Source organism: Solanum pennellii, chromosome 4 (assembly GCF_001406875.1).
Source record: "Solanum pennellii chromosome 4, SPENNV200".
Taxonomy (NCBI): Eukaryota; Viridiplantae; Streptophyta; class Magnoliopsida; order Solanales; family Solanaceae; genus Solanum; species Solanum pennellii.
Genome location: NC_028640.1, coordinates 65,227,343 through 65,240,853, shown reverse-complemented (window position 1 = coordinate 65,240,853; position 13,511 = coordinate 65,227,343). Strand labels below are relative to the sequence as shown.

General features: G+C 25.0%; 1 protein-coding gene across 1 annotated transcript; it reads right to left on the bottom strand.

Moving 5' to 3' along the window:
- Positions 1–7,904: 7,904 nt before the first annotated feature.
- On the bottom strand, positions 7,905–9,982 carry LOC107015730 (PLAT domain-containing protein 1-like). Its single transcript, XM_015216110.2, has 2 exons — positions 9,742–9,982; positions 7,905–8,659 (listed from the first exon to the last, which is right to left on the bottom strand). The coding sequence occupies exons 1-2, from the start codon at positions 9,826–9,828 to the stop codon at positions 8,102–8,104; spliced, it is 645 nt and encodes a 214-aa protein (XP_015071596.1). The 5' UTR covers positions 9,829–9,982; the 3' UTR covers positions 7,905–8,101.
- Between the last annotated feature and the right edge of the window lie 3,529 nt (positions 9,983–13,511).

Here is a 13,511-nt window from a genome sequence, read left to right as displayed (position 1 = left end):
TTAAAAGCAAATGAAATTCTTAACAATCATTACTCCATAAAATATGCAGGGGTCCTTCTTATTGTATTAATTAAAAGTGCATCACAGCTAGGTTAAGGCTGTTTCACGATTTTGTAGAGTGACTAATCAATAAGTAATTTTCCCCTAACTTGGGTCCTTTAATCATCAACCAGATGGCATGATCGAGATGAATAATTGTTAAGTCGAAAAATAATGATATATAATCTTTTGGCCCCTTCACCTAATTTTGTATCGAGGGTACAAAATTGAATTAAATCGTAAATCGAGTCAAATCGAAAAAAAATAGTCTGACTAGTGGTTTGGTTTGACTTGATTTGGTGTTGGACAAAAAAAATCTGACTATATTTGGGTTGGGTTGGTCTCAACTACAAAAACCAACCCGAGACCAAACCAACTCGACATTATATATAATTTTAAAATTTTATTTTATACGTAAAAATACTTACTTTGATATAATCTTTAAATATCTCTTGTACTTTTCCATAGTTTTTATCTTTTAATATATTTATTTCATGTTTGGAAGTTAGAATTCTTAATGATCTAATAAAGATTATAGTCCATACATGTTGGTAACTATAATAAAGTTTAAATAAAAATCAAATTAATACTAATGCAAAAAGAAAATCAATTCAACACTAAGAATGACAATAATATTGAATATTTATTTTTTAGTTTTACATAAATTTATATAATTAAAATACATATCTAATTTTACTTTCTTTTAATATTTAGTCATGTAACTAATACTTACTAAACTTATTTTAGCATGATTTAATACTTTAAATTATGATCAATTTCATTATGACTTATTAATTTGCAATATTTGTTTTAAGCGATTTTATTATTATTATTTTTTCTGAATATTTTAGTGTCATTAATCATATCATATTTTTTTGTTATTTTCTTGAGAAATAACTTAGATAGTTACATTTTGGTAAGACTGAAGGAATATTTGAAGTACAAGTAAATTATATGTTTGTACGAATACATTATCGAAAAAACCCGAAAATCCGAAAAAATCCAAAAATTTTTTGAAGAAACACGAAAAAACTCGAATTGAAAAACCCGAGTTTTATTGATTTGATTTGGTTTATAAGTTCAAAAATCCGAGACAAATGATTTGATTTGATATTTGAAAAACTCGAACCAATCCGGTCATGTACACCCCTATTCGTATCCATTTACTAGAGTGTGGAGGTTGAAAATGACTTTCTTTACTAGAGAAAATTGAGTAATTATTAGTGCTTTCAAAAATGTTTTAGGGGTGAGTTTTGAGGTAGGGCATATCAAAAACGCTTTGAGGTACAAATTAAAGGTGTAAATTTATTGGACGTAAGTTCTGAGCATAAGAACATAAGTCCTTGACGTGAAAACGTACACTCCAGATATTTTTTTTTGAAGGGGGTGGTCTTTTTAATTTTTTTAAAATCATATTTTTTTTTATTATTTGAGAAATGATATATGTATTATATACTATCATGTTTTTTCTTTCAGGTTGTAGTGATTTTTTCTAATATGAATACATAAATTGTCATAAAAATGACATTGCTATGTATAATTTTTTAGATAGTCGTGTTTGAAATTAATATGATAGAGCTTTCATATTCTTGAAACAACTATATTCATTTTTTGTCATTATTTGTACACCTAATCATTTTTCTTTACAATAAAGAAAAAGAGTCAATTCTCTAAATGGTCACTCAAGTTAAGGGAATTGTCTTAAAATATTATTTATGTTTCATTTAGGACCAAAGTATCACCCAACTATCACTATTTTCCTCCAAATATACTTGACAATTCAAAAGCATCACTCTCTCCTAGTTGACATGACATGTCATTAAAATCTTATTTTAATAATAGACTAATTTAATTCATTAAACTCATTTAACTAAAATAATGATCATAATTGTTTTTAATTTTTTTAAATTAATTTATCAAGAATAAATTTTCATACTTAAAATCTTTTATCATAATTAAACTTTTTATTTTTTTTTATCATGAACGCAAATTTACTTCAATTGATCATAAATTGTATAATAAATCAACAATATTAAAGATCGATTAATTATTAAAAAATAATTATTTGGGTGCTTGAAATCAATATATACTCATAATATCTTTTTTAAAAAGAAAATAGTAAGTGAATAATATTTATAGAAAATAAAATTTTGATCTTTATTTATCGGTATATTAATCATATAATATGTATACTATCGAATTAAATTAGTAAATTCAATTAATTATTAGTTTATTTATTGATATTTAATTGTATGAAAAGTTATAATATAATATAATATAGAATAAAAGAATAAAAATAAAAATAAAATTAAAAAAAGTTAAATAATAATTTTCTTTTTCTTACCAATTTTTTTGTCAACCTTACAAATTTATCTAAATACTTTTATGAAAAAATTGTTCAAAATTTTCAAATAATTTAGTTAGGAATTTTAAAATTATTAGGTAATAATTGCACACATAGATTTTTTCATAGAATTTTGTTTGTTGACAATATATTAAGTTACTAGACCTTTTAAATTACTTTTCTTATAATCTTCATAAATTCTCATGTAATTTATATATTTATTTTGTAGAGACATAAGTTTGATGAACTAAATAGGTCCATTATTTTTTTAAAATGATTATTTAATGACATGACATATCAACTAGAATTTAAGTAGACTTTTGAGGTATTTAGTATTTCTAATAGATAAAAGATATAATATTATTCACTTTCTTCTTCTTCTTTTTTTCAAAAAAAAAATAAAATCGAAAGCATGAATTGCAAAATGTACAATTAATATTATTGTAATAGTTAACTGATCTTTGATATTATTGATTTATTATACAACTTATGATTAATTGATGTAAATTATCGTTAATAAGTGATTTGTATATAATTTTTTTTTTGAATGTATGTGTTTATAAGTATTCAAAATTAATAAAATTATAGTACATTTTAAAAATGTATTCTTCCTAACATAAAAAACAAAAAATTTTAATTTTGATAAAACATTTTAAGCATGAAAATTTATTCTTAATAGATTAAAAATAAAGTAAAAATAACATGATCACTATTTTAGTTAAATAGGTTCAACGAATTAAATTAGTCTATTATTAAAAAAAAGACTTTAATGACATATCATGCCAATTAGGAGAGAATGATGATTTTAAAGTGGCAAGTATATTTGGAGGAAAATAGTGATATTTGAATGATATTTTGGTCCTAAATGAAACATAAATGATATTTCAAGGCAATTCTTTAAATTGGGTGACCATTTAGGGAATTGACTCTGAAGAAAAAATAATCCATGTAAATACTAATTAAGGGTTAAAATTCTAGTAAAAGATGGGTGATGATTTAATTTTAGAGATTATTTTGGCTATTATCATTTTTTGTGTTGTTAGTTGTAATATATTTTTCTATATTATTTGTAATTAATATCTTTTTCTCAAATAATAATTATAATATGTTTTCTATATTATTAATTATTTATAAAATTTATTTATAAAATTATTGAAAGTTTTACTTTCCTTATTCTCTTGGTAATACAATTATAAATTGAATATACATGTTGCCCCGTGTCTCGAAGTTTTCACCTCATTCCAATGGTATAAAATGTCTCACCTCACGCTTCACCTTTTAAAACACTGATAACTATATGCTAGCCTACCAATAACTTATTCAAAAAAATGTATTATGTATAGCAGTTAACATGGTATTCTCTTGATATACATGATACGGTTCTCAGAATGAAAGTGAAATTAAAATTGGTTGTATCTCAATATTTATATTCATGGTATAGATAAATATTGATACAGTTCTATAGATATAATATGACAATTGATATTAGTTTCAGTTTAAAACATTATATATATATATATATATATACATATATATATATATATATATATATATATAAGATACATTATATGTATATTATCATTATGTATCTCACATGTAACAATCACACTACTAAAAGGAGTTAAATATTTTTTTTGGCAACAATCGACCTAAAATGGGAGGTTTGGTAATTTAGAAACTCTCAAGTGGGAGTCGAAAAAATGTTTCATTGGTTTGTTCATACCTTAGACTTTACTCCTAAATCAGAAGTTGTCAAATATTTGAAAAAATGACCAATCTTGATAATTTAAAAAATTAAAATTGAACTTTATCCTTTCTAGCCATTACATCGCCAGTTCCAAGTTAAACCACACGAAATTTAGACTAAAGGGTGATAGTTTTGCAGCATGTTTTGTTCATATAGCATAAGCAATAACACAATAACTTTTATTTTTTGAAAGTGTAGTATTCATGATAGCAGAGATGGACTCGAAATTTTCACTAAAAAAATTTGAAACATAAACACACGAAAAAGTCATGCGTACCCCCTTCGACGGAAAATTGTACTATTTATACATGGTTAAAATAATATTTTATGTATATATAGTAGATGTCGAACGACCTTCGATTACTCCGTGTGTCTATTTCTACGAATATTGAACCTCCTTATTAAAAAGGAAAACTTACATAAATATACTATAATAAAAAAATATTTACCATTTATAGCAATAACATTTTTTTTTGCTTGACCACTTTTAATTCATTTATATACAAGTTCAATACATATTACAAAGATAAATTTATTATTCAAATATAATACAAGTTTTAATGATGGATAATACATTTATCACACATTTTCATACACTTATAGTACAATGTGACAATTTTTACCAAACAAACATAATATATTTTAAAAATAATTATAATTCAAATATATTGCATACATAATTCACTATTAATACATATTACAGATTTATCACAATATTGCTATAAATGGTACTAAACAAAAAGTATCGCTAAAATCAGTAATTATTTTTAAAAATATATTTATTTATGTAATTTTTCCGATTAAAATTTTAGCTCCGCTACTGATATCTACTATATATAAAATCATGATAATATATATTGGACCTTATTATTCACTAGTGAATTCAGCCGCGCTTCGCGCGGTCATAATAATTCGTTAGATTTACTAACTAACTTTTTAGAATAGTTGAGTACTTAAAATATTTTATATATTTTCTATAGTGATATCCTAACGATTAAATCAGATTTCAAGTTTTAATGAAATATATTATTAGTGTTTAAGTTTTATATCTTTTATAATCTTAAGTAAGAGTTTTTATCTTCTAATAATATTTTTTATATCGCTAAACTTATGCTCCTTATTTTTGTAAGTAAAAGAAAATTTGATTCAAGAAGTTATATACATGTTTATCTATACATAATTTTTCCTTTAATTTATATGGAAGCATTGATGAAAAACATTTCAATATAAATGCAACAACCTATTTAAATTAGTTATTTAAACTTGAAAATAAAAAAATAAAAAACGTAGAAACATAAGAAAGAAATAGTTTTGAACTGTGCAAACCCAATTGATCATTTGACCTTCAATTTTTATGATTCTACCATTTTAAATTGTCACGACTTAAAATTTTAAAAAAAAATAGAAAAACAATGAATAATAAATTTTATTAAAAAAATAATCAATATATATCGTATGGTAAAAATAATTTAAAAAACTAAACAATCTATATTTTTTCATTCCTCTACAAATTTATATATGTCGTGTCCATTCAATCATAATCATAAGTAACTAAAAGGAGGTATTTAATCATTATTTTTATTTATTTATTTTGAATTTCAACTATGCAAAACTCAATTTGACTATGAAAGTTTAAAATTTAACTCATAATTTTTAAAATTTTGAGAAATAATAAAAAAGATTTTCAATTCAAATCATTGGCAAAAAGTCAAAGTAATTTGCATTACACACTCCCAATTTTCATAAATTATTTTTCATTTTTTAAAATAACAATTATTTTTTTTAAAATTGTACAATAAAAGTGGACAATTGCCTATAAAGTTTTCTGATTTATGGTCATAATTATTGTGTCTTAAGAAATTTATATTAAAAAAATGTAGTGAAGCAAACTCTCTTTGGTGTCTTGTTCTCGTTTTACTTTCCTTTTCTCTAGCAACTACAAGGATAAAGAATTAACAATTCATAATATAAATAACGATCAATCTCTTTTTGTGTATGAAATTTTGAGCAACGTTTTTTTTGTTTATATGCTTCTAAAACAATTTCTTGAACTTGAATTTAAATTTGTTCCCACAAAAAATATAATATTATACTTACAGTTCACATTTTATAGATGATTATGTCTTTTAATATGATATTTTTACAAAAATGTATATAAAAAAAATATTTTCACTTCTTTTGGTATGTGTGAATTTTAAGCAACCTCGTTTTGTTATTGATTTTCAAATGTGTCTCTTAGGTTGAGACTCTAAATAACACTTCTTCCAACAAAATATAAAATTATAGTTTATAGTTCACATTTTAATATATTACTTTTGAAAAATGTATATAGAAAAGAAAATAGATATTCTCACTTCTTTTGATGTATGTGAAATTTTTAACAACCTTTTTAGGTTGAGACTCCATATAAGACTTTCTCCTGCAAATTATAAAATCATAATTCAGGGCTCAAATTTCATAAAAACTCATATCTTTTAATAAATTTCTTTTGAAAATTGAATAAATAAAAGAAGATAGATATTCTTACCATCAATTCATATAAAAGAAAATAAATTTGAGCCTCCAAGCAACACTCCTCAAAAATAGAATATCATAATTCAAGGTTAACAATTCATAAACACTCATGTCTTTTGATAATTTTTTTCTGAAAAATGCATAAATAGAAAAAGATAAATATTCTTATCATCAATTTATATAAAAGAAAATAGAAATCTCACCTTTAAAATAAACAGTAAAATATCACCAGCACCCAACAATTGACTGAGCTTCTCAATCATTTGCAATGTTTCTTATATTTATATGTGCAAATATGATATAACTACAATACATAATAACTCATATGGTAAATGTCATTAAAAATAATGACTTTTCACATTTTTATATTTATTAAATTACAACGAAACTTACCTTTTAAATTTCATAACTACTGCATTGATCATTTCTACATTTCCTTATAGAAATATAAGTAGTACAAAAAAAGTGAAAAAAAATTAGGGGAAGAGATTAATAATAATGGTAGAGAATATCCTAAATATGGATAGATTAAATATGACATTCATACATGTAAATTATAATAATAACTAAATTAATAGATGAAATTTAGGGACAGAATTGAATATTTGCAACACATAAAATGAGTTTTACGTATCGTTATCCAGTTGGGTATATTGTAACGTACATATACAAAATAATAAAGGAATTAATGTAAGAATTTAAACGAAAATGATTAATAGAGTGCATTTATTCAATTTATTTAATATATTAAGATGAAAATAAGATAAAATAAAAAAATCAGGCATGAAAATTACATACTAAGATAATAAAATATGGACAACACTGACATGCTAAAATAAAATAATTAAAAAAAAGGAAAAAAAGAAAGAAAAAGACTTCTTGCAAAAAGAGTTTGAAATAAAAAGAAGAAGAATTGAAAGGAAATTATGAATGGAAAAGGACAAAATGTTATGCAGTGTTAGATATTTGCTTTAGTATTTATAGTTAGTATAATAATTAGTAACATATGAATATGAAAAGATAAATAATAATTAGTAACATATGAATATGAAAAGATAAATAATAATTAGTAACATATGAATATGAAAAGATAAATAACATCCATTGGAGTAATTATAATTTAATGACTTTAATTATGATTAGCTTCAATATTTAAGAGACTCTTTTTATATTTTAAAATTTAAAAAATGATTTAAAAAATATATATAAAAAAAAAAGATGAATATTTTTCTAGCCCTTAGAGGCATGCCACATCAGCGATTTTGAATTCAGATTTATATATATATATTGATTAGATAATCAATGTTTTCATCAACCACACTACATCTCGAAAACATAAACATCATAACAACCCTGAGCCCTTACCAATTGTCTTTTCTGCCCCTTATTAAATTCACACTACTCCAATATAAAATATGGGCTCAGGCCCAATCAAAGCCCAATAAATGACTAATAGATCACATCACAGCAGCATCGAAAACAACCAGATTCTCACCGGAAACAGGTAAATTCTCAACGGAAGCAGGCAGATCCTCACCGGAGAAGGACAAATTCTCAACGGAAGCAGGTAGATCCTCAGCGTAGACGGACAAATATTCACCGGACTTCGTCCTTCTACACAGATCCTTGATGAAAGTGAGCTGATAAGGAGAATGATCAGTCGCGATCCACTGCTCCACTTCGAAATGCTGTTGATGGCATTCTCTATGGACTCCGGTGACGGTGACTTCAACGTAGTTACAGTACCATCCATGGCCGGAGCCTGTTCCATCGGAAGTCAAGTTCATCTTACAGATGGGCCCATTTAAACATGGGCCTCGGCCACTGAAAATGTCCAAGTTTCCTCTCTCGAAATAGTTGTAACCCGGGCCCATAAGTCCGCCCCAAGCTTCCAAGTTATTGATTCGAATACCATACCCGTTTGCATTGTAGAGAGTCAAGCTGATGATGGAATCAGTTCCAGCTTTTATTTTTGAACTCGTTCGAACGTAAACTGTGTAAACACAATCATCTTCCTGCAATTTACCAAAAAATAAAAATGAGATATATGTATACGGCAAATTCAAGTTCAATTCGTTTAAGTTTGATTGGATTATTAAGCCGTCTATTCACTAGCTCAATTCATTTTCACCCATTTTTATCAACCCCAAATTGGCTTTAAAGATCTTGTCAACATTTTCAATTTTGAATGTTTATAATAAGGAATTTTTTTTTATTAGTTACTAAAGTAGTTTAAAAGATTAAATAAAATAATTAAACTTAATAAAAATTGAATTGAAATTGAGTCTTGATCTACAATATAATAGTTTACCTAATTCATTTCAATTCAACCTCATTTTGATTAAACAATTTAAATTGAATTAAATCTTAACCCGTTAACTTAGATCTGTTACTATTGGTATAATTTGAGCCTACCCAACCCACTGTGAAGCACAGATATATGGAGTACTCCAAAAATATTTTATTAAATATAAAATATACCTTTTTTTTTTTTATTGTAGTCCGGTAGTCTGCCATAAAATGTTTAAAGTTTTTAAAATAATTTATGCATTTAATACATAAAATGTATTATAAATTATAAAAGTTAACAATTTATCATATTTAAAAGGACATAAATAAATATATCCATCAAAGAGTATAATAATCTTGATTCTTGAAATTTAAATTATATCCTAATAAAGCTAAGGGAGTCGGTTGCCAAAAGAAATACGTGTTAGATACATCATGTATTTTATATCTTTTACTCCTATTAAATTGAAATAAAAACAATATTTTATATGTAGTAAATTTTTAATTTTATATTCTCATTTTAAAAAATTATTGTAATAAATGAGCAAAAAAATTAAAAAAAGATAAAAAATGTCATATGCAAAGTTAAAATTTTAAAAAAAATATTAAAAAGAATAAACTGAAAAAAAAAAAGATAAACAAATGAAAACAAAGGGAGCATATACTTGTTTAACATTCGAAAAATTTCTTTAAATTCCTATATTGGGTGTTTAATGAATTTAAAAGTACATAGAACGAAAATCAACTTAGTAAAACAAAAATACAATAGTAATAGAGTAATAGCAAGAGTATGAGAAGAGTAACTTACAGATCCATAAATAGAGGAGATGGAGAAACAAAAAAAGAGTATAAAGAGATTGAACCAAAAATAGTTGAGTTGAGTTGATACTCCCATGCCTTCTTCTTCCTCTCTCTACAATATATGCAACTACTTCAATTTATAGTAACACTCTACAAGTTTTTTTTTAATTCGATATGAATAGATCACATCAAGCTCTAATTGATGGGGCCTTATAATATTTGTACAATTCTATTTTCAACTTTCTCTTTTTTGATAGTAATGCTTATTAGAAGTTTCATTTAAAATATTTAAAATTTAATATCTATACAAATAAAAAATAATTTTTAAATATATAATTTTTCCTATATATGAGAACACCATCGAATAGAAATTTATATAAAAAGTCTTCATTGTCATGAGAAGAGGACAATCATTTTTCAGAATAAGCAAGTGTCGTCCATCTATTAGGCATTAGCACATGGTAGGTAGAAGCTCAAAGTAATTTCCACCAACTCAAGTCTCGTGTTTTCCATGGTTTTAATTGGCGTGCTTATTAATATATGATATGATATTGTGAAATAAAATTTGAATAATTGATCTAAAGGATAATGCACAAGTAATTCTCAATTTTTGTTTGAAATTTTAAAGATATATTAATACTATACTAAGGTTCTATTATCATCTGAACTTATTTTATTGATAATTTTCTACCTCTTTTCGTCGTAGGTCGAAAAGGGATAGAAAATTATTTACTCCTTTTGTCCATATTTACTTGTCCATATTTTCTTTTCTAGATGTCTCTATTTACTAGTCAATTTTGACAAATCAAGAAAGGACAAATTTATTTTTCCTATTATACCCTCATTTAAACTCGTTGAAAATTTCAAAGTTTTAATTCATCCTTTTTGAAACCATATTTAATAAGGGTAAAATTGTAACTTCACTATGTTAATTATTATTATCTTAATATGTGTGTCTTTTCTAAAGTGGACAACTAAATAGGGACAGAGGGAGTATATAATAAGTTCAGGGGGATAAGTGTTTCTGGGATTTCGAACATAGGTTGAGGAGTTACTTGTGCATTTTTCCTTGATTTAAAGCTAATTTTATCTCATAATTTCATATTATGAAAATCATATATTCTAAAAGAGCATCATTTGAGAATTTCATATCACGATTTTAGATTTTTCAAAAATATAAAAATTGATCTCTAAGTTCATATTTTGTAAAAAACAATCTCACATTAATATATACAAGTCATTTATTTCATATATCAATATGCTCTTTGAAATTTATTATTTTCACCAACATAAAATTTATTATTACTTTAAATCAATTCCAAATTTGTTATTTATATCATTAAATTCATTATTTCTTATCAAATTTATTTATCAACCAACTTTATTACTACTATTTTAAGGTCCATTTGACCATGCGAAATAGAATCGTGAAGTATGATATCATAATATGAAATCATGTGATAAAGTTGAAGTTTTGTTTGGACATGCGATACGAAATTTTTGTACCGTATAATTTCTCATAAACATAAGAACCTCATAAGTTGTAAAACTACTCAAAATAGCCCAATTGTTTATTCAATCTTATCAGATAAACAAAAATTTATAAAATCGCATAATAAATTATTATAAAGTTATTCATATTTTACTTAATTAACTGTTTTATCTAACTTTAGTTGATCAAACTTTAATTCAATAAGAAAAAACTGAATATAAATTGTAGTGTACTAGTCGTTAATATAATCCTCTCACATAGTACGAATAATCTTCTCACGTTGAACTTGCATTTCTCGATCATATGAACCTACAAGACTAACTAACATTTATTACTTTAAGCCATTTGTTGAGCAATATTATCACAACTATATTTTCATGCTCATAGACCATTATTTCATCACTCCTTTGTTATTATCGCAAATGATTATGTAACACAGTACAAGTTATACAATTTTCACTTGTTTGTCAATACCATATAGTTCATGTCTTGTTTCACTTGTGTGCAATTGCACATTTTTCAGTGGCATTAATTTCATGCAAAACTCAAACATATTGGAAGTACTCATATCAAACATACATCACCAATTTTGTCCTTTTTCATATTAAATTGCTTTAAATTTTATGTGTAGCCGAAAGAGATTTATCATGTAAAACCAAAAATATATCACTCCCTTAGTCTGTATTTATATTCACCAAATCAAATCCTACTTTATCATTTATATTCATCAAATTGAAAGCACTAATAAATTTTATGTTAGTGAAAAAAAATAGATTTTAAAAAGTAAAATTTAAGGAATCCCATAGTGTAATTCAATAATTACACTCTGTCCCGACAAATTTAGTATTTACTAAAAATCCCTTAAAATTGTTGTGCCGTGATACTTTAGACTCTAGTGATACATGGTAAATGATACATGGTAAGTTTAAACTGTTAAGAAAAAAATGGGGAAAAAACGGTACATTTAATCTTGTTAACTAAAACAGCTTAATTTACGGTAACAGATCATTAATCAGCATTAAATCAGCACGTAATTGGATATTAATTTCAAATTTTGAAAATCAAAGATTATATCATCTATTTTGAATATATTTTTTATGAACAATCTGTTAAATTTCGAACTGCAGTAATTTTATTGTTGTTACTGTGGATTTTTCAAGATGAATACATCAATTTTGATGAGACATTCCGGAATTTGGGTGAACGAATTGCAGTATGAAAGTTACAAAATCGACGGAATCGTTGTTGGAGATTCAATTTCGTTTTCTAATCTCAAAGCAGCAATTGCAGCCGAGTTGGATATTGATGTATCAGTGCATTGACTAAACATTATAACATGTGATACATATCTAATACATGTATCAGTGCATCGACTAAACACTGTACACACTGATTCTATATGTATCATCAAGCACAGTTGATGACGCAGTTATTAAACTTAGTTAATGATACATTATAACAATTTTCAAAACCTCATGATACATAGAAAATATTATGATACACAACAAATTCATGTATCAATGCATCATCTAAAACACTATACACACTGATTCAAAATGTATCAGCAAGCACACTTGATGGCGCATTTATTGAAATTAATCACTGATACATGATAAAAAATTTAAAAAACCCTTGATACATAGGAAATCATATGATACACATCTAGTTCATGTGTCAAAGCATATGTATTATATGATACACATCTAGTTACATTGAAAATCAACGAAGGCATTATACATTAGTTTAAGAAACAAAATCAACTAGATACATTAAATATGAAATTATATGTATTATAAAGGATGAACTACAAAAATAGAAAAAAAAAATCAACAATTGATCTGTTGAAAGCAAAAAGAAACAAATGACCAAGAAATCCCCCTACACTTTTATCTTTGCTCTATACCAACTTCTGTATCTTTGTCTCACTGTCAACAATGAAAAATGATTTCATCAGCAAAAGAGGATCCCTGGAAACAATGGTGTTGCAAGAAAAAAGATAAGAATATACGAATTGATGATGGATTAATAATAAAAAGATGCTGGGTTCAAACGATTACAGATTAGGAAGAAATAGACGATGATGGATTAAGAATAAAAATAAGAAAAAAATAAAATATGCTGGGTTAAGATGAATTAAGATGATTAAGGAAAAAAAAGAACTGAAACTTGATGGAGTAAGAACAAAACGGTAGAAGTTAATGGAAGTTGTCCTACTTCCTGAAATTTTTACTTTTTTAAATTTCAAATTTTTTGAATTTTGAAATTCAAAATTTCAAAATTTGGTC